This window comes from Cyclopterus lumpus, chromosome 11, assembly GCF_009769545.1.
Source record: "Cyclopterus lumpus isolate fCycLum1 chromosome 11, fCycLum1.pri, whole genome shotgun sequence".
Classification (NCBI taxonomy): Eukaryota; Metazoa; Chordata; class Actinopteri; order Perciformes; family Cyclopteridae; genus Cyclopterus; species Cyclopterus lumpus.
In genome coordinates this window covers 6,222,969-6,249,165 of record NC_046976.1, presented here as the reverse complement: position 1 = coordinate 6,249,165, position 26,197 = coordinate 6,222,969, and the positions used below count along the sequence as shown (strand labels likewise).

The following is a 26,197-nucleotide window of genomic DNA, read 5'->3' as shown; positions in this document are numbered from 1 at the left end:
ACATAAGATGCAATCCAAGCCACCGCACAGAAAGCCTTTTGAGAATAGGTGCCTTAATTGTTCCACCTGACACAAAATGCCACACTGCTTGTCGGTGCATGAAGTAACATTTAAAAGTGACTTTGAAGACTGAAAGGGTTTTCCCCTGACCGAATCAAGTTCGGGTCACTCATTCCGAATAGAGCCCGCCGGGGAAGGAGTTTGGATTGAATGTAGAACTAGCCCTCTTCCATTTGCAGCATCGTAGTAAACGAGGAGTCTCACGCTCTGAATGATGCCTTGCAAGTTGCCACTCTGCAGGCCAGCATCAGTGGCTTGAACTCCAAGCGATTTAATGAACAGATATGAACAGCACATGATGTTGTAAAGAATTAAAGCTACTGACGTTGGAGCTGATCGCTGGAGGAAAACTCTAAATGCATGGTCATCACTGCCAATCATTACAGCACGGTGGGCATATTTCTTATGTATACAATATCCTGTCATGGAGTCTATAACAGGATTCAATTAACTAAATTGCCTCCGTGTTCCTGTAGCAGCGAGGGAATATAAAAGAAAGTGGTTACAGTGAAGCGATTACAGTCATCCCTCTGAAAGATACTCACACCTGCACAGTTAACATGCGCGGGAGCAGGTGTCAAATGAATATAGGCATTTAAAGGGAGTCAAAATGTAATATTGTCAAATGTATTAATGTAGAAGAGATCAAGCAAAAGATTGAATTAACTGTATAGAAGTGATCTGCAATTAGCTGCTCGCGCATACCTTATTTAATCAAACTGAACCTGCCAGGAGCCAGCTGCCTTCACCTGCAAGCCTTCCTCCCAACATGCATGCAGCAGTGAAAGAATGTTATACCACTGGAACTAATTTTTCCTCAATGGAACGCTGCAGGAGTGAGTCTGAGAATGCATTTCTTTGCACTTCTGGTTCCTTCCTCTCGAAATCAACGTTTTTTGGTTTTTGAAATGGTGTTTGGCAAGATGCCTGAAAAAGACCTGTGGTTGAAAAGAGCTTGATATATCTTAATGTTTAGTTCTACGATATAAAATACGTTGGTTTTGAAAATACGTCAACCTTAAAGAAGGCGTTTGCTAACAAGTGGCTAAACGAGACCACTGCATATGAGCGTCGACTAGACCGCCTTCCCACTCATGGGACCGTGTTGTAGTTATTTTATAGCCCAACGTTAGCTTTTTATTTATTTTTACTTCTGCAGATTGTGTTTAAAATAATATAAGATTATTTTGCCGACCAAAACGTGAAAGTATCATAAATTTGTGTTTGCCACAGAGATTATTTTCTACAGTAATCCAAAATTCAGCCACTCAGACGGACCGGACCGCCCATCAGTCACCTCCTGCTTACGTTGGTTTATTTATCTTATTTGTATTGCTCCTGCTGCTCAGTTTGCTTTGGCAAATTACCATCTTTATTTCTCTCTCCTTTTTTTTTTTATAGCTTAGACGCTTTGGGTATTATCTAGAAAAGATTATGACATATGATAGGATGCCGCAATCCTGTTAGACGTGTTCTTGACCAACGTGGTGGGTAGTTGCTCAAGCCGACTAAATAACAAGCATTTGGAATAACTGACTTAATCAGACACCCAAATGTTTAATCAGAGCAATATAATAAAGATAACGATCCTTTATTTCCTAGCCATTTGAATTTATCCAAATGATCACTTTATATGACAATAATTTAAAAAAAGAATAACATTTAGAATTTTGTCCAATTGTCCAGACTAAAGTCGAGCCCTGACTACTTTTCCTGATCATCAAAGATGTTTAATTAGGAAATGTGAAAATCGAGTCACTTCAAGTCATTTATGTGTGCCGAAAGATGTATCTGTTCATAGGTGGCTTCAGATGAAACATATAGTTCCATTAGATGCTGCAAAACTCTGCATAATACTTGTCAATTAATACAAATGAAATACAGGTGATAAAACGCCAGCGTCAACATTTTGCATTGCATATCTTAAAATGTTTTCATTCGGTTTTACATTTTTACTTCAAATTGTTTTAATTTACCTCCTATTTAAAGTGTTTCCTTTTTTCAAGATGTCGTAATAAGAAAACGTGAACTGCAGTCAGTGAGCAGCGGACAACATCCAAGAAGATACCTGCTACTCTAACTACCCTCACAAAACAGATCCAATATGCGTGCCACAGGCTATGCGTACCACAGGCTAGTGACTGGTAATAGTAGCATACTTAAATAAGTTTAATTTTAAGATGTTACTTTCTGCACAAGCGTAAAGACGTGCTGCGCGGTCGAGGCTTTCATCCAGACAGAAGTGGCGATGCAGATGTTTGGACATGCCGCATGCCTTGCTGCCGTTTGTCACAGAATGACACGCTTGGAAGTACAGTTGCCATCGGTTTGGAAGTGAGCTTTTTATCTGTCAAAGGATTCAGCCGCCCCAGCCTGTAGCGTTGTCAAATTGGGCACGGATGCATGTTTACACGTGGTTTCGTGGTGGTATTAGTCCCTAAGCTTGCGGCCAGCTCGCTCACTGTAGCTGATCTGGCAGTGACCCACGGTGTAGTGTCCAGGTGCTGGCTGAGCACACCTGTTGTGTTTACCGATACTACACACCCGAGTGTCTGTTTTGCCGGCTCAGCAGAGTGAAAACCAACCGCTGCGAGGGTTTACGTCCTCAAACATACAGTGCATGTTTGGGCAGCTAAACGTACTTAGAAAATGTATATTATGTACAAATGTATACACAGGCTTTTATATTTTTATATAGAAAAATAGTCACCACACTTGATTTGAAGTCACTGGCATCTTGAATACTTAAAAAAATGTATTTAATGGGATGCACAGATTGATATTTTCTTGGCCAAGAAGAAAACAAGTTTGACCAGCAGATTCCGATTTTTGCTAATTCCAATTTTCTCTAAGAACTATAATTGACCTCAAGACTCAAGACCACCGTCCTGAAGTAGCGTATACCATCCATCAAGAGTGTTTGCCTTGGTAATTTACTGTAAATAGAAATGTGTGCAGAAAGGGCAAAAGCGATGTCAGACCTTTTTGTTGGGAGAGACAGTTGCGCAACACGGACTGAAAACTGCATTGTTGAGTTGCATTATGAAATAATAATTCTAAGAAGTCTCCAAAATTCGCCATTTAATTTCCAGGACCCATCCAACCATAACCGTTTGGTCTCGCCCCAGGAAATGTGCATTAGGCTGCACACCTGCTTGTCTCCGCGGGAATATAATGGGCCCTTGTCATCTTGCGTGAATGGACAATACATCTCCAGGTGAGGCAGGTGTTCCTCGCAGCAGCCATCACAGCCTCTTAAGGTGATGTGTCACCAGCGAAGCGGTGCCATCGGGGGGGGGGGGGGGATAAAAAAAACCTCCACTCACCTACCACCTTTCGCACACTCCGTTCTGTTTTGCGAGGGCCCTGGAAAACAATCATCGCGGCCATGCACCACTGCTTCCCATTATCGGTGTCATTTACCCACATTTGTCTTTGCGCTTTCCTTTTCCTCCTCCACCTCGTCTCCCTTTAATTGTCTTTGTCTTCTTTTGTCCCTGTCAATGTTTTGGCTGTGTTCTGCCTCCTCTTCCCATCTTGCTCTTTCTCACTGTTCCTCATTATTGCTCGTACCTTTCTTACCCTCTCTTGCTTGTCTCTTTACCCCCGTCATTTCCTTTACGTTAGTGAAAAAAAAAACACGAGTCGCCCTCTCAAGTCTCAGCCCAATCTTCATTATCCAACTCCTTCATTTTATCCACTAATAACCCATTCAACTCCACAAGCTTAATCTCTGTGTTTACCCCCTCCCAACACACACACACCCTCACATAATCTATAATTGAATCCACTCACACCCAAGAGAGGTGCTCTTTTTAACACTGCAGCTCTTAGTAACATGAACACATAGACACACACACACACACAAACACTCACACACAAAAGCCTCCCTCCCTCCCTCCCTTGCTCTAACCCTGTGCTCCATGCTTACATTGTTGTAACAGTAATTCCACGCTTTCTCTTGGCTCACATTTAATTAGTCGGACTGGTATCACACTGTGTGACTTCTATGTCTTGACAAAGAGAGCGGAGGCTGGGAGGGCAGTTGGAATGGTGGCACCAGTTGAACAGGCACAGGCCTCTGAACAGGCGACGCAGGGCTGCACGCAACCTTTTGGCCCAGCTTGAGAAGAATATTGTCTGAGGAGAACACGGCAGCTTTAACAGTTGAACCCGGGGTATACTCCAAAACCAACGCATACATAAACATTTAAAATGACCCTTCTATTCATCTTAACATGCATGCACCCGGCGGGCTGCTGTAAAGCCTAAACACACCTCCCACATTCGAAGGATCATCACGCCTTGTTTTCACAACGGAAGCAAAGACTCAACATGGAACTATTCATAGGGAAAAGGCTCAGTTGCTGGTTTACACCCAATTACGACTAATGCAGTCTAATAAAACACGCCTGCAATACATCCTACCTCCAGGATTTATTGCTGGATTGTTGTAAAACCGCATTACACGCTAAATGTAGCTCTGTTTAAAAACTCACCAACATGTCTCTGCACACTGGACTTATTAGACCAGTGAGTTTCCTGAAAAACAGTTGGTAATAATTGTGGCTATTATTGTGATCCGACATACTCCAGACTGGATCAGTTAGTTTCCAGCATGTAACATTAACGTCACCCCATCCTCCCCCATCGATCTCGTCTGAATGGGGCTCCAGTCTTGTTGACCCAAAAAGAGCAATAAGGCCCTAGAACAACACAAGATCCACCTTCTTCTGGGGGAACATGTTAATCAGGTCACTGTAGACCTTCTTACTGGTCCCCACCTCAACACATGGGGGAGCACAGTTTATTCTTTTATTTCTGCACTCACAGACGGTGTGAGGCGGCGTATGAGTCTGAACGGTGCAGCATTGATCCAGAGGTCTGTTCCAAAGAGCCCTTCTCTGTCTGTCTACATGTTAATGTGTACACTTGCCTGCTTTATTGGTCTGTGGCGGAGAAGGGGAGCTTGTTGTTTACAATATGTTTTTGTCGGTCTAGTCTGAGCCACTCATCAGCTCTCCCAACGATCATCTAACTGATCGTTGAACTGCTTTTTAAAGATGCAGGGTTTAGCACTTTATAACCATTTTCATTTCACATTACTCGGTTGGCTTCTGACAAATCCTTTTTACATGATGAAGTTCTTTCAAGGACACTCATTCACCAGAAAACTGTGATTGGGAACCCATTGTTGTGGGTTTGTGCTGCACAACATCAGTTCTAATAGTACTATTAATCTTCTCCATAAAATGTCATTGTTTTTGACAGTTTTTCGGCCACTTCCTGGACTGTATATATTATTTGTTATCTATTATGTTTGTGTATTAGAATGTGCAAACTAAACTTGCCCGATGGCCAAACTTACTTAGAAGATGTAGGCTTATTAAACAATAAATTAAATCAACAGGGATTTTGACAATTTTTATAGTTTACTATCTACAAAGCATACAATTAATACGCGCTCTTCAAAGCCAATAGAAACCGGAGATTAACCTCGCTGGTCTTTGTAAAACACACAACATGTAAATTTGACAGAACAAAACCAACTTATCAGAACTGTCTTGTTTGTCTTTCCACTGTTCCAACAATCACTACTTCTGATTTCTTTCAGAAGCTTGGAAAGTAGAACATTTTAATTATGTGTTATAAGCTGCTTAGAACTAGCCAAACCAGTCCTAATTCCTGTGAAAACATCTCCTTCAAACAACTATTTATTCAAGTTTCTCACCAAAAACACAATTTTACAAGATTACATGTGAACAGCTCATGATGCCATTACAATTTATCTTTGCGTCATTTTTACTGAATAGAGCTTGAACATATCACAATGTGACTCCATGCAACCTCCGTTAATATTAGTTGTTGGCTCTGATATTTACCCGAGCAGGATGCTAATAGCCAACAGCTAACGTTAGCCAGCTCTCCTCCTGTCGGATTCAACACAGATTTGTGGGTCACAATGTCGCATTATTAGAGATTGGCAATTAGAAAGCATTAATGCAAATCTCCAGATTGCTTTTTTTCCGGGCATCCTTACTAAAGATCACATTAATTTTCCTCTTGCACAAACACATAGTTTAGTTGCCCCCAGGCTAGCGTTAATGTAGAGCCCTGGTCCAGATAATTTGTTTCTCCTTTATAATTGAAGGAGAACATGATTATCACAAAGTGCATCCTATGGCGCTTTTGTTGCTAATATGGGTCTACATGTCTGTCTTGATGCTGACGGCTAGTATAAGTACGTATTCATAACAATCTCTTTCTCTCTTGCAGGTGAAGTCGGTGAAGACGGGCTCTGTGTTCTGGGCCATTGGCTGTTGCCTCTCCTATTTCTACATGGTGAGAATAGTATGCACACACGCACACACTGGCTACAAACCACCCATAGCCAGATTTGACTAAATCATCCCTTTATGAGAATTGTAAGTTAAGATCACGTGACTTGTTATTCACATACTTATATATTTTCTTTATTGCAAAAAACTTAACTTAACTAGTATTCTCTGCTGTTTACACTTTTTTTTTTTGCTTGTGTGTCCGTTTTACTGCCGTGCAACCCACTATGCCTTTTGCGACAGAAAGAGTGATTGATTAAGCTCACTGAGTTTTGGTTCGGTACAATAAAGGTTTTTCTGGTTCCGTCCCTTTTCCCATTCCTTTTTCCATCATTTGAGTAAGTGAAGACACAAAACCTCATTTTTATTCTTCTAAAGTGTACAATGAAGAGAAATGTAAATATTCTTGTGTTTTGGATGCACAAAGAGCCTTCACTGTTTTGTGTTGAGTTGAACACACTGAACGGACTGATAATGCGGCACTACGATGAGAAACACTGTATTCTTGTACTGTGCTGCAGAAAATGCTTTGTCATTTTACGAAATGTATCGCAACTGTCTTTTGTAAAGCAGCTTTGGCTCTAATGTTTTTTCTTTTTAAATGCTTTGCCTTTAGGAGTTAAAACAGCATTTTTCTATTTAAATCCCACTTTATATGTATTTGGAGCTCGTTTTAAATTCAGATCTGTTTCTTGATAGTTAACAGAGCTCCTGGGATGGTAGTGTTCGGGGGCCATTGTCCTGTTTCCACCGTTGACATGGCAAGGCATGGAATAGGAGGAGGAGCAGTTTAGCCAGTGTTCTCTGCATTATTTATGATTTTAGGCTAAAGCCCATCAGGGGATTGATGAGAGAGATGAGATAAAAAAAAAGATGTGTGTGTGTGTGTGTGTGTGTGTGTGTGTGTGTGTGTGTGTGTGTGTGTGTGTGTGTGTGTGTGTGTGTGTGTGTGTGTGTGTGTGTGTGTGTGTGTGTGTGTGTGTGTGTGTGTGTGTGTGTGTGTGTGTGTGTGTGTGTGTGTGTGTGTGTGTGTGTGTGTGTGTGTGTGTGTGTGTGTGTGTGTGTGTGTGTGTGTGTGTGTGTGTGTGTGTGTGTGTGTGTGTGTGTGTGTGTGTGTGTGTGTGTGTGTGTGTGTGTGTGGCCTATAAAAAAAAAAAAAACCCGCATCTCCCGCTTCTTGCTCATTCCAGGCTAAATCTCTGTGGCCGGCATGTGAGACGGATATCAAATGAAACAGATTACCGAAATCCAGCTTCATCGATCACACAGGGCCACAGTGTCCGAGGTGGAGAGGATTGGGGGGGGGAGATTGAGGAGTGATGGAGACCTGAATAGAACAGATGGAGACAGAGACAAAAGGACAGGGAGAGGTGTGGAGAGATAAGCAGGGAACAGGATGGAGTGGACCGCGAGATGGAGAGAAACACAGGCGGATAAGACGGCACAGGATATATGTTGTGATGTGTAACTCTCGCTATGTCCTCATCAGAACATTTAGTTCCCATGCTTCTTTCTCCCGATTACCACTTCAGTTCCTTGATGCCTTCCCCTCCCCCCTTTCCTCTGTGATTTGACGTTCTTATGGACTGCATGCACAGCACAGCCACATTTGCTGATGAGTCTTCAAGCCGTGATCAGCAAACTAGGCACCCTCCGACTGCCCGCACTGCCTCCTTTTTGGTTCTGCACACAAAGTACTGCCGCCAGTCATTGACCCATCCCCACCATTTAATTTTTTAATCTTGAACTGTCACTTTAATCATAATATAGACACGGCAACGTTTTCCAATTGAGCCTAATTAAATGCGACACTCGTAAAATGCAGATGTTGAGACTAGAGAGGGACAGATTCCCTAACTGCATATTGACATATTTAGAGAGGAAAAGACCAGAGACGGACGCGATTGGGAAGAGGACCAGAACAGCAGGACACTGCTGATGGACAGGAGCCACAGGGACTATCTGGTAGCTGCTCTACATCCTCCCTTTCATCCCTCCGGGGGTGGAGCTAGTGGACCAACTGAGCAAAAGCAGATCAACTGTACTGCTCATTCCCAAAGCGTTGCCTGACTTCTCTCTCTAAATCCTCCACAGTCCCCTCTAGCAGAACAACCTGTAACATTAGTGCATCATCCGAAAGCTACTTTTCTTAATCAAGTATTGATTAAATGCCCTGAAAACAAAGTGCTTCAAGGCACTGTTGAGTAGATTTCACTTTGTTTAACTTCTTAGCCACGCTATCGGTCGGTCCGCCACTTTGATCCAGACTGAAATATCACAACTATTAGATTATCTCTGAAGTTTTGTACATACGTTCATGGTCCCCAGAGTATGAGGCCTGTGTTCCCCACAAGATGTATCTTAATGATTTTGGCGATCATCTGACTTTTCCTCTGGCATGAGTTGATATTTGTGGTTTGAGAGAAATGTCTCAACATCTAATTCGGTCGGTGCATTCATGTTCCCCTTAGATGGAATTGGAAAAACCATGACGATACTTTGAGCCTCCATTGAGCGACCATCATCGGGTCAAAGTTTTAATTTCACGACCACAATACTTGCAAGACTAAAGATGTATCTATCCGCCTCAGCTGCATGAGGTCTACAGAGCTAATAATCAGTCACGATCTATGTTAACGTTCACTTCTCCCACTGGACATAACAGACCCAGGACCTGCCACTAGTCTCCTAAAAGGGTGCGGCAGTGGCGAAAACTCACGTGACACACAGATGCAGGAAACTGACTCTCAGTGGGGCCGCCTGTTCTGAACTGTCTCTGGTGCATTCTAGTGGAGCATTCAACCCGTCTGTTGACCCGTGACCATCAATTGTCTCTAATGTCGTCGTAAAGCCTTAATGAACTGAAGTCTGTGCTGTTGATGGAGAGGGTTCAGTTGGTGAATGAGCACACAAGCGGAACAACATACATTTTTATAAATGGATCCAATAAGAGCACATGGCTAAGGTTGCAAACACCTGTACACAGACACACACACACACACACACACACACACAGTAAAACCCCTCTCCCTGTTGCATGTCGGGTTTGCTATATTCTCTTCCAAGTGGCCCCGTGGTCATCAGATAAGCTCGGTATGAAATGCAGAGGCCGATAGCGGCGAAAAGATTTTGCTCCAAACATTGTCAGATTCCTGCCCTCACCTGTTAGCCTCTGGCTCGGGCAAAAGGCTGGTTGTTAGATCCATCATTTCAAATGGAGCCTACACACACACACACACGCTGAGGCAATAAGCACACACACACACACACACACATGCACGCATGCTGAGGCAATAAGCACACACAGCTTTGGTTTCCGTCTCAGGCATTCATCCTCTGATATGGCCAGTATCTCCCATCTTTTTCCCTGTGTTGACTGTGCGCTCTGCAAGCGTGATCCATACACAAGTAGGGAAACCTGCAATCAAGTTGCATTGTATAGTTTGCTGATTAACATGTCACATCGAAGTTACCGCATTTACCGATCTGCAAACACGCTACACTAAGAAGGCGAAGGTGGTAAAGATTCACTCTGACTAAACATCAACATGTGCATTGAGAGCATGTCACCATGTTGACATTAGCATTTAGTGCCTCTGTGTCAAAGTGAGGCCTCAGAAGCTACCTGCTCATGGTTAAATAGTCTTAGTTGCAGTTTAGAAATGTGTTCAACTTGGTGCTTGATACCACTACATGGCAAACAAACATGGATGACTTATGTCAGCTGAATGACCTAACCCTGTATTAATATCAATGTGGTAAGAGAACTACAATGTAACTGTAGCACAACAGTAGATAACTATTCATTCACTGTCTTCCATCCCTCTGACATGGCATTAAACCTCCCCTGCGCTTGCCCAGTTAAGTGCTCCAAGGGAAAAACAAGCCGTAAAAATAATGTTGACTTTTGAGTCAATGTACCTCAGTGACGCCAGAGAGTTTAACTCAAATGATCAATATTTTAAAGGGGCCTTTTTTAATTGTATTTACACAAAAAGTCACTGGTGCGGTTGGCTTGTTTTTTTTATTGCATTCTCTCAATGCACTCTTAGCTTGTTCTCTTTCTGTTAACATACGTATGCCGTAGAAATTGGCACGTTTTTAGTCGCCATCTGACGGATGCAAACTACCGACGGATTTTAATTGCTTCTAAGCATTCAGCACGGAATTGATTTTGGAGTTTTCCTTCACTCTCGGCCTTAATGTAGCATATACATGTTTTTTTTTTAAATCAATTAGACAGTTTTCCTTTGTTCGCAGAAGTGTAATGAATACACTTGTCATCGCACCGAGCGGGTGCAATGGGGCTCTTTCCGACAAGCTGCTGCGAATAAAGGATCATCAAACAATCTGCGTACGTGCTATCCCTTTTCCTGTTTATCTCTCTCTCTTTCACTTCCTGACCCTTCCCTTTCTCTTCCCCTCTGTCTGGGGTTCTTTCTCTCAACACTTGTTCTCTCTGCTCTCCTCTCTGTTTGTGTAGTGCTCTCATCGTTTCCTTTTGCCCTTTGCTGTAGTCAAGTATAGTTGAACAATTGAACACTTGTCAGCGATGCTTTCAGAGTCGTTTTATAGCCCCCACATCCAGCACCGCGGTATTTAGCGGACCTCAAAAACGGTTGAGGTATAATTTTAGTGGCGCTTTAAAAGTTATTTTATAGATTCTATACACGTCAGCTTTTTATAGCTCTGTACTTATGACTAATAGTAAAGAGGCAGTAAGATAGTTTTACATCCGTTCTTGAAGGATTCTATTGAAGATGCCGATGGGGATTTTTGTGCAGGGGTCCTTTTATGTGTATGGATCGATTTACTTAAATGTAATTGTATTTTAAAATGTTGTCAATGTAATGGTCATATATTGCACATATTCAGAATTTGATTATATATTTGTGTGTGTGTATATATATATATATATATATATATATATATATATATTCAGCTACATTAACTTTCAATCGCACATGAATACACCATTGTGGCAGACAATTTATTGGTTTTCCATTTCAGAAAGATCACATACATACAAAGGCAAGAAAAAAAACAAATCATGACAAGACCAGGATTGCCCTGTCTCCACAAAACCCATTTATTACTGTGACATATTCAGTGGTTCACGCTCTTATCTTGTCATTGATATGAAAACATCGTCCCTTTCTCTCGACATCACTCCTCTCGAGCTCTTATCCTGTGAGTTAACGGTTACATTCTTCCAACAGTTTTACGGAAGAATGTAACCGTTTAAGTACGTGGGGATGTTGCGTACCGTTTTTCTCAAAATGATGCAACCAGTCATCTTCTCTAAGAGTCACAAGCAGTTATTTTTGCCACAGCTTAATATACAATGCTGTGTTTTTGTTTTCATTGGGCACATTTCTGAATTGGTCCTGGTTGTTTAATGTACAGTCTTGTATTACTGTGCATAATGCTGTTGTACCACTTGGTATCCATAGTTTGAACCTCTGGTTTAGAGTTAAGTGTCTGTTATAGGCTATCCATCAAACTAGTCTGAGTTCCTCTAATCTATAGTTTCATGCTAGATCAAACCACAACTCTAACCAGTGGTCTAAGACAGTCAGACTTTTAGATCTGCAATTTGACATTCATTTCTATATAGACCTTTTAAATCAAGAAAGATAATAAATAAATGAATAAATGCAATAAAACCTTTATTTGGGGCTTTTCTGCCCACCACACACATTGTCGCAGCTCTGCCATAACCATGCAGCTCCATTTAAAATTTTTGAGACACTCATTTTTCCAATAACCCCACTCTTTCCAAATGCTTTTTTTAGTAGCCGTCAGCAACAATGTGGGAAACCCTTTGTGTCTCAACGGGACTTCAGGTTTCGATTAATCTCCCGTCAATGAGGCAAACCTGACAAAGCTGATTTGTAGCGTTTGAACAGGAAGGTCTCGACCCAGCAGGGTTACCTCGTTTGAGACAGAATGAAGAACAATTGATCACACGGGCGTGTTAAATGAAGACTATTTTAGAAAAAGGAGGACATCGCAGCAGGCCGACTTCTGACCCGTCTGTGTGTGCGTTCCAGGTGTCGGCATGGGGAGGCTATGTGTTCATCATCAACCTGATTCCTCTGCATGTGTTTGTGCTGATGCTGATGCAACGCTACAGCAGAAGACTCTACATCGGTAAGCTGCACACACACACACAAACCACTCAAAAGCTTTTAGTCTGTGACTTGATGTTAAGAACTTCCCCACACAGTCGGTGAAATGGAAACTGACGGCGTTTTTAGATCTTCTTCCACAACGAAACAGGACAAAACCCCCTCCTCCTTCCTATTGCGTCTCTGAACAGCGTCGCCGAAGCATTTGACCCTGAAAAGGAGCTCAAATGCCCAGTCACGCCTGCGCTCACCTCTCGCAACCGCAAGCATTCCATCATCGGCAGTGCAGCCACCCGTACGCTCACACACCACTTCACAGTAAATGCAGCCACCTGCTACCTGAGCTTTTTGTATTTGTTAGTTTTTCTTGTTTCTTTCCCCCGCAAATGCCAGACGGGCTTGTTATTCCACCGAACATCCCCGGTTTCACAGAGCACGTGGCAGCTCCCAGCACATTATCTGTTGTCTCACAGAACTCGAGTTCGATCCTTCAAGACTCTCCACACATCCTCCGTCGCCAGCGTAGCCTGTGAGCACGCGAACAGGGACTGCCGTTGCGGTCGAGAAAAAAAGCCGTGCCAAGTATCGTCTACACGTGATTATATGTTCCACTCACTGCAACCGCAAAGCATCGTCTTTGAGAGCTTTGAACATGAATTATGGCCTCTTCACGGCGAGAGGGCTTTGACCTACCTCTGGTCTGTCTCCGAATGGTTTCTCACAAATGAAATTCTACTTGACAATGCCGGCTGTTAAAATGAAGTGGAAAATATCCTCCTGCCTTCATTGTTCGTTGAGGGTGTCTGCAGAGCATCATCCAGCAACCCCATGCACCTTCTGGTAGCAAATGAGAAATGGAGAAACATATTCCGTTGACAGAAAAAACATTAGGTCTTCAGCCGTGTCCTATATTCCTCACTTTCCCCTCTTTACATCTCGCAGCTCCTGTTTTCAGAACCAGGTGTCTCCGATTTAACCGCAAAGGAACCTACAAAGAAAATCCAGATTTAATACAATGCCTGGCAGTCTATGTTCACTTACAATTCATCTCTCTCTGTCTTGAGTCAATAACAGATGTGAGAGAGAGAGATAGCTGAGGGCAGTCACAACTACTTCAAAAAATGAGGCACACTCTTCAGGAAGAGTATAAAATCTTAATTAAGCTGGTGCGTCTGCCAATCGGTTCCCCCCAGCTACAAAAGTTGCACTGTTCTCGCCGCTGTCGTCTCACTCCAGGCCTCCTCCTGCAACATGCCGAGCCAGCTCCCTATTTCTCAGCAAATGACATTAGATTAAGTATTTTGTATTTCTCCATCTGAGGTGTGACAGTGGAAATCAATAGACTTTAAATACATCTGTTGAGGCTGATTTCCCTGAGTAGGGCCCAAACCTTGAGCAGTGGAAAAGAATCGTTTCAGCGGTGCAATAGTTTATTTTTAGATTTTTAAAATTATTTCTTGTATGATCTATGCTTTCTCTTACCGCATCTCCTTCTCTCTTTACAGCTTACAGCACTTTTTACATCGTGGGTCTCGTACTGTCGATGCAGATCCCCTTTGTTGGCTTCCAGCCAATCAGGACCAGCGAGCACATGGCTGCTGCCGGTAAGTCAAACCCTCTGTACCTCCAAGGTTCGACGCTAAATAGCCAACTATTTGCCGTATCAACCTAAGTGGATAATACGTCTGTTTACAACTTGTTACTCTGCCAACAACTGGCTCAAAATCTATGAATGCAGGTTTTAATGCTGTATTTGTCTCTAAAACCCAGACTTGTTACAAAACACCTTGAGTTACTGTGAAAGTGATTGTTTTTCAACACTGAATGGGAAATTCTGATTGAAAGTTACATGAATGCGACACGGAGTGCATTTCAGACGCGTGACGTCAGCTTCCTCCAACCTGCCCCGACCCTGCCGACAAAACGCATGCTGCCTCACAAAGGAAAAGGCTCAGGTTGATTGCTGTTGTCCATGTATTAACGGTGTGACTTTACATAAGCCGCTTGCTTGTTATCCAAAGCACCTTACGGTTACCGGGGACACACACACTTTATGGCTGTTTCTCTGCAGCGGGAATTGACTCGCCCCCACGTGGACACCGTTGGTCACGCTCCCTGTGCAGAAGAACACAGGGACCCACTCCGAATATATTCACAAAGTAGAATTAAGTAACTTCACAAGCCAACCATATGGGTTTAGCGCTGTAAGTACTTTTCATTTGGCTTGTGGGTAGTTTTTTAAGGCTTGTTTGGTCTTCGCTACTCAACAGTGAGCCCATCTGCTGCCTGACAGCATGGATGGGTGCATGCGGTCGCGTCCATCCAGATTGGGAGAGGACTGTTGTTGGCAGCTTCAGGAAGCCGAGCAGCACCTTTTTGAAAATTCTCTTAACACTGCGCTAGGCTTACGTTGAAGTGGCCCTGTTTTCCTGAGAGTCCACAACACAAACAGCATTACGAGAGGCTTTGACAAATTGCCTCACTCCTCGCTCCGTTTTTGACTCCCTGCTCTCTCTGAGTGTGTGTGTGGGGTTTTTTTTATGTCGATGATGTAGCAGCTGCTCAGAACATCTGGTGGTGGCATTCAGGGAGCACAGTGGGAGACGGGAAGAGAGTGACAGAGCGGCGGACCTGTCGGTACCGTTGAGACGTCAGCCCCTGAGGCGGGCGGGCGACACAGACTGACGAGCAGGTTAGCGCCTCACCGGGAGACAGACCGGAGCTTAACCTTGGAAATGGGTGAGACCGGCTGTGGGCGGTGGAGGCGCTAGTGGAGGAGTAAGGCGATGTCACACAAGATTTGTCAAAAGGATGGGAGGTGACGAAAGTGAGAGGAACCATGCCTCCGTTTACTCTTTTTTTTATATCGAGGAAGAAGTGATCGAAGGGGGCTGCAACAAGAAGGGCTTGGGAGAGAGAAGGGTGTATTCACACACATCTGTCTCATGCATTTGAAGTATGTTGTCCCACAGTATTTTCTTTGACATCTGCATGAACAGCCGAGGGGGCTATCTGGGAACCGCTATGTCAAGAATCCTACCAAACTGACAGCAGCACTTCTTAGCCACGGAAGAAAAAGAAAGAACGGTTTTGTACCCTGCAGGAGACGACATGAATCAGGGCCTCCTCAAATATTCAGTGTGAGTTTCCTTTGTATGTTTTCTCATTCTCTGGTTTCTGGCTGTGGCTTCTTTCTCAGGTGTGTTTGCACTCCTCCAAGCCTACGCCTTCCTGCAGTACCTCAAGGACAGGCTGACCAGACAGGAGTTCCAGACGCTTTTCCTCCTCGGAGTCTCTCTCGCCGCTGGTGTGGTCTTCCTCACCGTCATCTATCTCACTTACACAGGTCTGTATGTCTGCTCACATGGTTTCTCAGTCATACATGTAGACCATCAGTTATTGTATGTATTTAGTCACTTAAGTCACTTATCAAGCAAAAATGAAATGGTCAATAGATTAATTTATAACAAAAATAATCATTTGTTGTAGTGCTCCTTATAAGCACGTATCTTTAGTTGGGAGACTTCCCTTTAACAGGGCGACTGTGGGTCAGTGGTTAGCAGGTCCGTCTTTCAATCAGGGCGTTGGTGGTTCAATCCCCGCCCTAGTCGATGTGTCCTTGAGCAAGACACTTAACCCTGAATTGTTCCCTGTAGCTGTTCTACAGTGTATGAATGTAACATGATTGTAAGTCGCTTTGGATAAAAGCGTCAGCTAAATGACATGTAATGTAATGTAATCTTTAAACATCTTACTGACCAGCTAAGCCAACAAGGATAGGGGGAAAAAAGTAACAAAAGAAATCCTGTATTGATTAATAATGTACTATTTTACATTGATAGGCTTTTACAGTTCTCATTATAGTTTATCGAAATATAATGCAAAGACAACAACAATGGAAAATGTATGAGGTGCTGTTCTGTAGTAAAGTTGGTGAAGATGAGCGGTCCAGTGGCAGATCATATTCCAATAAAGGATGCAACTATCTCTCATAGTGAGATATTCAGTGGCAGAAAGTAACCCTTTTAGTTGTTCTCCTTGTCCCCATTAGTCACTTGGAAACAGAAACGTGGGTAAAGACGGTTTGAAAATGCCAACATTAAACTTTATGCCAAGCTACTGCCAACAACAAATACATTTAGTGAGTCCTGGGTGTATTTCCTGGTTCAGTATTAGTGTCAAGATATAATATCACTTTCTAATATTATTATACTCCAATGGTAATGATTTCTGCCCCATCTGTTTGTGTGTTTATGAGCACACATAAGTAATTACCCTGAATTTGGCAGAAATTTGGTGGACAAATAGCCTTTTGTGGAAAAATTAGTTGACTCGATTTTGTAATGAAGATCCAGATCTGGGATTTCAGCCATTTTATATTTTGTTTTCTTTAGTCAGCCAAAAGTTACAGGGTGTTTAAACACTATTCCCCGATTGTCTGATCTCCAGGCCTCCCCAGCAGACTGCCAATCAGCACTTTGCCTGTCAGAAAATAAAAACCCTGAAGGCAAATGATGAACAAATATAAAGTGATGCGGGTGCAATTTGAGGAACAGTTGTTGGAGGGCTGTGCTCTACCTCGGGCCTTTCTGTGGAATCGGTTGTGTGTTGTTTTGGGTTGGCCTTGTTGAACCCTGATGCGCACAGCCGGCTGGTTGAACTTTGTCCTTGTTAATGTTTTTCTCCATTATTTTCAGCACTGCCTGCTTTCAGACCTTTTAAATGTTGCCTCCTTGCTATTTATTGATTTTAATTTGTCTCTTGCTGAAGTGTAGAGCTTTAAGATGACCCAGCCTATATATCTCTTATTTTGACACAGTCTCTGCTTCTCTTATCTAGTGGTGCATTACCTCAGATTGGTCTAGTTTACTGTGTAAGGAAAGTTCACTTATCCCCTCCGGCTGTATATACAAACCTTTTCTACAGAGTGTAATGGCCTTAAAGCCGAGTAATTACCCAACATCATATATTGACTCTCTCACCTTGATTCAAGCAGCAGATTATTGACTTTCCTTAACCAACATCTGTCACTCCAGATTATGTAAACAAAAGCAGCCAGGCCCTTCGCCCAGTGCAAAGAGGTGGTGGCACGTTACATCTGCAGCAATGTTGGCGTCCTTAGATTGGTCGCACACACGCTTTCAAATCGATTTTGGCCTGCATCTCGTGTGGATGCAGAAGTCCCACGAGGACCCTGGATTCAACTGGACGTCTGGTAAACGCTGTGAAGCGTCGGCCAACTCAAGGCAGCAGTGGGAGTCGGCGACTGTTTGGTGACGTGCCAGTTTTCCAGGGAAACTGCACATGTCCCTCTCTGTTTCGTCAGACCTTTTCATCTCATAAGAATCTCTGCAGCAGAGTAGCCGGTGGGTTTTTCCTCTTGAACACAGAGCCCAGTATTGATCGGTTAAATCATCCTAATCATCCGGTGTCATCCTATAAATCAACTCTCAAAATATCTCCTTCATCCCACTTTAACTGCCCTTTTCATATATTTTTCTTGCCTGCTTTGGTTCAGCGCTTTGTGACATCTTATTTAAAAAGATTTTTATTTATGATGATGGTGGTGATTACTTCATCTTTAACATTAAACACATTAGCCACTATCTCTTGAAGAGCATCAAAAGACATGACACGGCTACATGTTGGTGCAAACATGTCAATGAGTTGAAATATGTGGCCGTGGCTTTTGTTTGTGTTGTCTGCACACTTGCAGTGTGAGTGGCTGTGAGAGCCCCCAGGCAACAGTTGAGAACTGAAATGTATTCCACATCAAAGCCTAACCAAAATAAGACATTTGTATGCGTGCATAAAATGCCCTGTGTGGTCTAATTTGCAGCTTAAATGGTTTCAGTTAAATTTATAAACAAGTCAATTCAAGTAATTACGTTGCATCAATAGAATACATTTTCGGCATTAGCATGTTCTCTCTGGGTTTTTCTTGGAGGGAAATTGATCTTAAAATTATCACAAATGTGTAAAACATGATCCTCATCTTTAAAATAAGATTTGCCTAATTTTGTGTATGATGAAATGTCTGTTCCAATCTACACACAATCTAACATACAGTACTCCATGCCGATCGCAAAGCCTTGAATATATAAACGACTTATTGCAATCGGTTGAGTAATGTAGACGACGTAATGCTTTTTATCCAGGAACAAGGCAGCGGCCCTGTCCTTGTGCCTTTTGTTTAAAGGCCAGTCCTGCCTGCTCCAGTATGCTGGCAGAGTGGATTTATTGCAGCATCTATGTATATTATGTCTATGTGGTTGTCACAGCAGAAGTCCACCACCGAGCAATCGCATATTTAACCCATGTATGTCAATTCATAGGCTACTGTATAGAGAATATAGGTGGTAATTGTATGTGTTTTGTCAAGGACTGATGAGCTATTCTTCATATTCAGATTTGAGAGTATTTTGGACATTGAAATGACATTTCACCAAAATCCCAGACGTCCCAGTTTTTCCCACCAGCACTTAAATGTAGCATGCATTTGTGGATCTGTGCGAAGATTGGGAAAATGTGCTTTATAAAGAATTACCTTTTAACCTTTAATCTAATGGAAATATTTTGTAATTGTTATATTTTTCTCCCGTGACCTGTAAGAACCTTAATTTCGCCTTCTACATTAATCGTAGCTCAACAAATGTCCTGCACGCAGTGGAAAACCCAGAAAATACAAATGTTCTACATTTCTTCTGTCCCCAGGGTACATTGCTCCGTGGAGTGGTCGTTTCTACTCTCTCTGGGACACTGGGTAAGCTCTCCTGACCTTCACACTCACTGTCGATGGAAAGCTTGTTTAGTCCAGTGTGTGTTTCCTAAGACGGCTGTAAACCCCCCCTGCCCCGTCCCAGAGGGGGTAAACGGTATGGTACAGGCCCTGTGTTTAACTATTGTCTTACTAAACCGCACCAGGCTCTGCAAGTGTTTGATATTTCAACACACCCAATTAATTCTACCCCTACACTTGTCTTTGTGTGTCACAATGTCATTTATTGAAAGCTATAATTCCATCTCCTAAAGAAGTGCATTTCATCATGGTCTAGTTATAAACACATCAATCTGAGTTCCCCTGTCATACTTTATGTAAAACTGGCATTTAGTGAACAAAGCAAAAAAGCAAAGTTTCACTCCCACATGCAGTACATTTACCACACACACACACCCACGCACACACACTCACCTCACCCTGTTTGCTGACTGAAGCAGTATGGGATATTCTCCTCCCCCTTTCCTCTGGAGGCTCATACTAATTCCTTAATGTGCTGTGTGTTTTCTCACCCAGCTGTAATCACTAAACACTTTTGTGGGAAATATTTTAAATTGTATAGAAACTGCTGTGTAAAAACCCGTAATGAATAAAGAGGGAGCACACAGATCAGACAAACAACATTAGTCATCTTGAGTGCTAAATTTGTTCATATTTTACCATAAGCATGCCAGGGAGGTACATTTTTTTCATAATTCTGGAGTTAATCAGGAGGATCTAATGTATAATTTGTCTGAACACTCCAAGCACGCTCAACCCAACATGAATTACATCCTGTCTGTCTCTCCACTTCCACTCGCTCTCTCCATCTCCAGCTATGCAAAGATCCACATCCCCATCATAGCGTCGGTGTCGGAACACCAGCCGACAACGTGGGTCTCCTTTTTCTTCGACCTCCACATCCTGGTCTGCACGTTCCCAGCAGGCCTCTGGTTCTGCATCAAGAACATCAACGATGAACGAGTGTTCGGTAAGAGCATTTTGTTTTGAATTCACAGTTCTTTGAAAGTATGCCCTCAAAGTTTTAAATTCCATTGTGCTGGAGAGTAACATCGTCCATCACAACTCACTGGTTTAATGACACTCATTGTTACGCGACATAGACACAGGACCCTCCTAGATTATGTAGCAATCCTATAGGTTTATTCCAGAAAATTGGATTATTTAAATTGTCATTCTTGTTAAATTTGTTTCACAGAAATCCGCTTCAACAGAATGTAGGACTCTGGGATTGGATTTTTCTTTCCAAAATGCACTGTGGGAATCGGAGTTGGCTTCCAACTGTAAACTACAGTTTATTAAACAATATATTATAATATAAATATTTAAAAAATATTTTTTTTTGTGCTGATTGAACCTGGAGAGTTTCATGTCAATATCAGACTTGAAAGTGCCAGTCGGTCAGTCACCTAAAGATGTCTATGAAGAAAATTAATGCAACTTTTACTTTCGTTTCTTACTTATCAGTTTTACTGGTATAGTCCTTTATTCCCTAATTGTTGCTTTATCAAGTTTGAGCTACAATAAACATGCACATTCCAGTATTGTGCCTGAAAGAAATCTACTGAGAGGGGGGGACTTGAAAAACAACTCAAACACAACCTTTATGTATACAGAGTAAGATCAAGGGCGGAGAACCTTTTTGAGCGATGGAAGAGCTTTCCAGCAGCCGGTTTCTCCCTTAATCAGCCAATTACAGCTATTGATTAGCCGTGCACCTGTTGAGCCGGGTCGGCAGTTTTCAAGGACGGAAAGCAGCCTGCACTCTCTCCGTTTATGGTTTGAGCGGACTGATTATGCTGCATTACAACTCAATTTCTCTTTTTCATGTCTTTATCTCATCCTCGCACACACCGGCCCATTTCCTCCGTCCTCTACACGCACTCTATCGTTCTCCTCGTCTGACCTTGTCTGACCTTGTCTACTTTGTTCCCTCTCCCCTCCTCCCCCCCTGCTTTCATTCCAGTGGCCCTGTATGCCATCAGCGCGGTCTATTTTGCCGGCGTGATGGTGCGTCTGATGCTGACGCTGACCCCGGTGGTGTGCATGCTGTCTGCGGTGGCTTTCTCCAGCGTCTTTGAGCATTACATGGGGGATGACACAAAGAGGGAGAAACCACCCGCCGAAGACAGCAGCGACGAGGACGACAAGAGGAATTCTGGGACTCTTTATGACAAGGTCGAGACGGGACCGAACGGTTGTAGAAATTTGCATCAAATAGGAAACCATTATTGGCGTTACAGACCTTTTGCAGTTTGGATTTTTCGTTTGCATGTTTGTCAGATTCCGTCACTCCCGACCAGTTTAGCTTGCCTGTTTTGGTAAGCTGTGATTCACCTGCAGCTGTTTGATACTGTTCATAATTTGAGCCGTCTCACTTGGTGCAGTGTTGATCCGACTGCCGTCTTTGTCTATTCCAGTCCACCTCTTAATCGCATTACTTCACGCATTGCCCACAAATAGCCGTCTGTTAGAAGTGTTGCTGAGATATGACATGTTAGCTTGTCTCACAATTTTCTGAAATTAACAGATGCAGTTTTTAGACATCAAGACATCAATGTTTGGCTTGTGTTTGGGGTGACGGGGGTTGGTACACATCGGTGCTGCGCTGGTGGGGGGGAAAAAATGCAGTGATGGACATTTTGGGTAAACTTGGAAGCGTTGCTGTTGATACACGCTGTAAACAAATTTCACACAATGTGATGCAAATTGTGAGAAAAATTTCTGCTGTTGTTAAAACAAACACTTTATAAAAAGTATTTATTACAGAGTTTTGAGACTAATATCGAACGTATATTATAGAACATTATACACAATGTTTACAGTGAAAACTCGACACGGTACATTTAAGACCGGCCTGCAACCTTCTTGCTTTTCTTTTATTAAGCAATTAATCTAATGTCATCAACTATCATGTTCATGGAAGGTTTAGAGTTAAAAGCTTTATACCTGCTAACCAATTTGTGCTCCCTATATTGGTTATAGTTTATCAGTTGACCTTTATTTTGATTAAAATCTCCTTTACAAGAAAGACCTGAGAACAAATTACTATCGCACCAAAGCAAGACGGTTGTCACACTAATTAAAACAATCACAAATATGATTAAAGATATCAGCAAGTACATCTTCTGTCTCAGTGGAAGTGGTGTCTCTAACCGTTTGTTCTGCAGCAAAGTGCAAAGTGATATCCACATCAGTGCTCACGCACTTTTAGCCTCCGTTTCGGTGTCAGAGCAAGTAATTGGAGGTGCTGGAAAAGGAAAAATGTGAACATTATTCAGATTTCTTTCCCTCCGGACTTTTTATAGCCTTAACAATCTGCTGCTGGTGTAAAATTATTACACAATCCTTAGTTATGCATCAAATGGTACAGAAGGGTGTACGTCAGGATGACGTAAGATACTTTGCCCAATTAGTTCATTCAATGATTTAATCCATTCAATAATTCATTTCCCCGGGAACCCTGCAGTCGTTTTTTTCTTTTCTTCCGGTCCGTAACAAGAGTGTTTGTCTCCCCCCGCAGGCCGGCAAGGTGCGCAAACACGTGTCGGAGCAGGAGAAGGCAGAGGAGGGTCTGGGTCCGAACATCAAGTCCATCGTCACCATGCTCATGCTGATGCTGCTGATGATGTTCGCCGTCCACTGCACCTGGGTCACCAGTAACGCCTACTCCAGTCCCAGTGTGGTGCTGGCCTCGTACAACAACGATGGGTACACACACACACACACACACACACACACACACACGTTGTAATGTCTAAGCAGAAGTCAGCTGGTGAGAAGCCAAGCATGGTTTTAAGTAATATTTCACAACGCAGTAGAATGGGCTTCTCACCCTTGTATGCAAATGAGCGAGCATGTGTGTCTGTGCGTGTGCACAAACACACAGAGCAGCAGGATAGACTGGAAACGCATGAATATTTCATAAGAGGTTTGTGGAAATATTGATATGTGCACCTATGAGCTTTAATATGATTGCTTAACTTATTGGTGCTACAGAAGTCACCCAACAAAGCCGAAATATTCTCTCGAGATTCTTTTACGAATAATTATTCTCTTTAAGCATTAGGGATGAAATATTGATGGCCAAGACTAAATGGGTGATGCAAGTCCTCATACATATATTAATGGCACCATGGTGGTTCCCAGACAATGGTCTTCGCTGTGCACTCTGGTCTTTCCTCTCGCACACATACACCGACGCATAACACACACACACACACACACACACACACACACACACACACACATAATATGATTACCTTCCATACAACTAATTGGTTGCTTGGATTTATGTCTGCTTTTTGCTCCTCAAGGTAAATGTAGGACATGAACCCCCCCCAGTTTATTATCCATGGATGGTCTATTTTCAGCTGCTGTTGCCCTTCTGGTTCAAAGTCTCTTAACGGAAATATTATTAGCCTCCGCAGCGATACGCCTGTCAACACTGTTACCTGTCAACCTTGCTTTCCCTGTTAGGACGCGCAACATCCTGGATGACTTCAGGGAGGCCTACTACTGGCTGAGGCAGAATACAGACGAGCACGCCCGCGTCATGTCGTGGTGGGACTACGGCTACCAGATAGCCGGCATGGCCAACAGGACCACGCTGGTCGATAATAACACGTGGAACAACAGTCATATAGCACTGGTGAGACGTCTGTCTTTTGCGTAATTGCCACATCGTATAAACCTGCTCCTTCCAACCATCCAGATAATCTTGTTTGCTTACACTTTTCCTATCAAGTCTACACTGTAGGGGGATTTCAGTTAATTGCTGTCATATTCTATGGGTTTGATTTATATTTGTTCCCTCTTTTCTGCTGCCAAATGTAGAGGAATGTTATTTTGTCCCCTAGCTTTGTTCTCTCTTGCTTTCTACCTGCTGCCTGTTGCCTCTTCATCATCTGTCCACCGGATTTGTATTTGGATGGATGTCTGTTTTTTAACAATTCCTGTTTCCACTGCTGTATTGAAGCATTGTGTCTTGTGGACACTCCAATTTAAGTACGACTTGTCATTCTGCGCGGCTGCTTCCAGGTGGGGAAAGCCATGTCTTCCAACGAGAGCGCAGCCTACACAATCATGAGGTCTCTGGATGTGGACTACGTGCTGATTATCTTCGGAGGAGTAATCGGCTACTCGGGAGACGATATAAACAAGTTCCTGTGGATGGTGAGGATAGCGGAGGGAGAGCACCCAAAGGACATCAGGGTAAGTGTGAGACCTGCCGCTGTTCTCCAAGAACTCTTGTTGCACAGCAGTGAAATCAATGTTTCCACTTCACGCGTTTTGAACGAGCCAACATCGGATTGTTTCAGATTTTCCCAGTGAAGATGTCCTAACAGGGCGAAACGGCATGTTGCTTGATTGAGGCGCTGCTCGCCCCGGCTATAATTATGCAAGCATTAGCACACTTGCGCCACCTCCAACCTGTTTTCATTTGTCAAAATCTACGCTAATCTCCTTGACCTGTCAGTGTTCACTACTGTCAGCTGTCGTAGCTGAGGTGTTAGCCGGACTCCTGAAGTCTCTCATGCACCAAGAAGTAAAAAGCCGATCAGAAACGTACATGGTCAACAAATCTATGTTCTCCAGGAGAAATCTAGCCAAGGAAGCAATGTTGATCTAATCCACAAGCCTGATTATAGAGCCAGGCTTCTTGATTGCATTTAAGAAATATTACTGGAGCAAGTTAACTATAAACAGGGCACTTAAAGTTCAGGTAATTAAAGTTCTCACAGTTCAGGTAATTGTTTAACAGTTTGAGAAATACTCTTATTTGCTTTCTTGACGAGAGTTGATGAGATTGATATAGCTCTCACGTCTGTCAGGCTAATGTGAAGCTACAGTCGGCTAATGGTTCTCAAATGGTTCGCATAAAGACCGGAAACGAGTGGAAAAGGCTGGCATGGCTCTGTCAGTGTAACCTGAAGATCAGTAATACCTTTATCATTTATTTCACATGCTATTGTTTGATGTTGTATCATAAGTCATTTTTTAACTAGTGTGGGACAATAGTTTCAAAACAATTGTGTATCCATATAAGGGATTTAATAAATACATTTTGATGCACCATGCTTCATCAATCAGTGACATTGTCCCTTTTTAAAGTGTTCATATTTATAATCCACGTCACCTCCAGTCAGTGAGTTATACTAAATTACTTCACCATCTACTCCTTTTCTGGACCTCATCCTCCCATAATCTCATCCGTGTCTTCTTTAGGAGAGCGACTACTTCACCCCTCAGGGAGAGTTCAGAGTGGATAAGGCCGGTTCACCGACTCTGCTCAACTGCCTTATGTACAAGATGTCCTACTACCGATTTGGTGAAATGCAGGTGAGGAGAGATTTCTAATCAAAGACTCTTTCGCTCTCTGGCTAAGTAACATTGCTCAAAACTTTACAACGGTGCAGGAAATGTTGGAAATGTTTTTCTCTTGGTCAGGCCAAGGCTACAGGGAATACATATCTACTCTAAATAATGAGTTCCAGCTTTGGGCAAAGTAACGAGCAGCTGCCATCACCGAAGATGGCAGCTTTACCAGAGAATAAAAAGCTGCTGGCGTCACCAAAGGTGTAAATCGTCTTGCTCCTGTATCTTAAAAGCACAGTTGGCTGACAGACAGGCGGAAGAGGATTAAGGAGATGCCTTTGGGAGTTCCTGAGGATCGGAGAAGAGGGTGGAGGGCAGAATATTTCTAATGTTCCACAGCTACTTCTGGCAGGTAGCAGAGGAGATCAGAGGGATCCTTCTTTCCAGGTGCTTACATCCCAGCTCAGCAGAGATGGGAGAATCCATGCAGCCGCCATGCATAGACAGACACAGCCTCACAGCGCTGTTTGGAGGGGGGGGGAGATGGAGGCAGATGAGGAGGAGGACCGGCG

At 43.0% G+C, this 26,197-nt stretch overlaps 1 protein-coding gene across 1 annotated transcript in view; it reads left to right on the top strand.

Moving 5' to 3' along the window:
• Positions 1–26,197, top strand: part of LOC117738666 (dolichyl-diphosphooligosaccharide--protein glycosyltransferase subunit STT3B) — a 66,092-nt gene that overhangs the window by 35,925 nt on the left and 3,970 nt on the right. Inside the window, exons 4-14 of the mRNA XM_034544671.1 lie at positions 6,337–6,402; positions 12,452–12,551; positions 14,035–14,133; positions 15,729–15,875; positions 19,244–19,292; positions 20,123–20,277; positions 21,274–21,485; positions 22,831–23,018; positions 23,787–23,958; positions 24,348–24,521; positions 25,536–25,649. Coding sequence (XP_034400562.1) covers positions 6,337–6,402; positions 12,452–12,551; positions 14,035–14,133; positions 15,729–15,875; positions 19,244–19,292; positions 20,123–20,277; positions 21,274–21,485; positions 22,831–23,018; positions 23,787–23,958; positions 24,348–24,521; positions 25,536–25,649 — 1,476 coding nt within the window. The remainder of the gene's footprint in view (positions 1–6,336; positions 6,403–12,451; positions 12,552–14,034; positions 14,134–15,728; positions 15,876–19,243; positions 19,293–20,122; positions 20,278–21,273; positions 21,486–22,830; positions 23,019–23,786; positions 23,959–24,347; positions 24,522–25,535; positions 25,650–26,197) is intronic.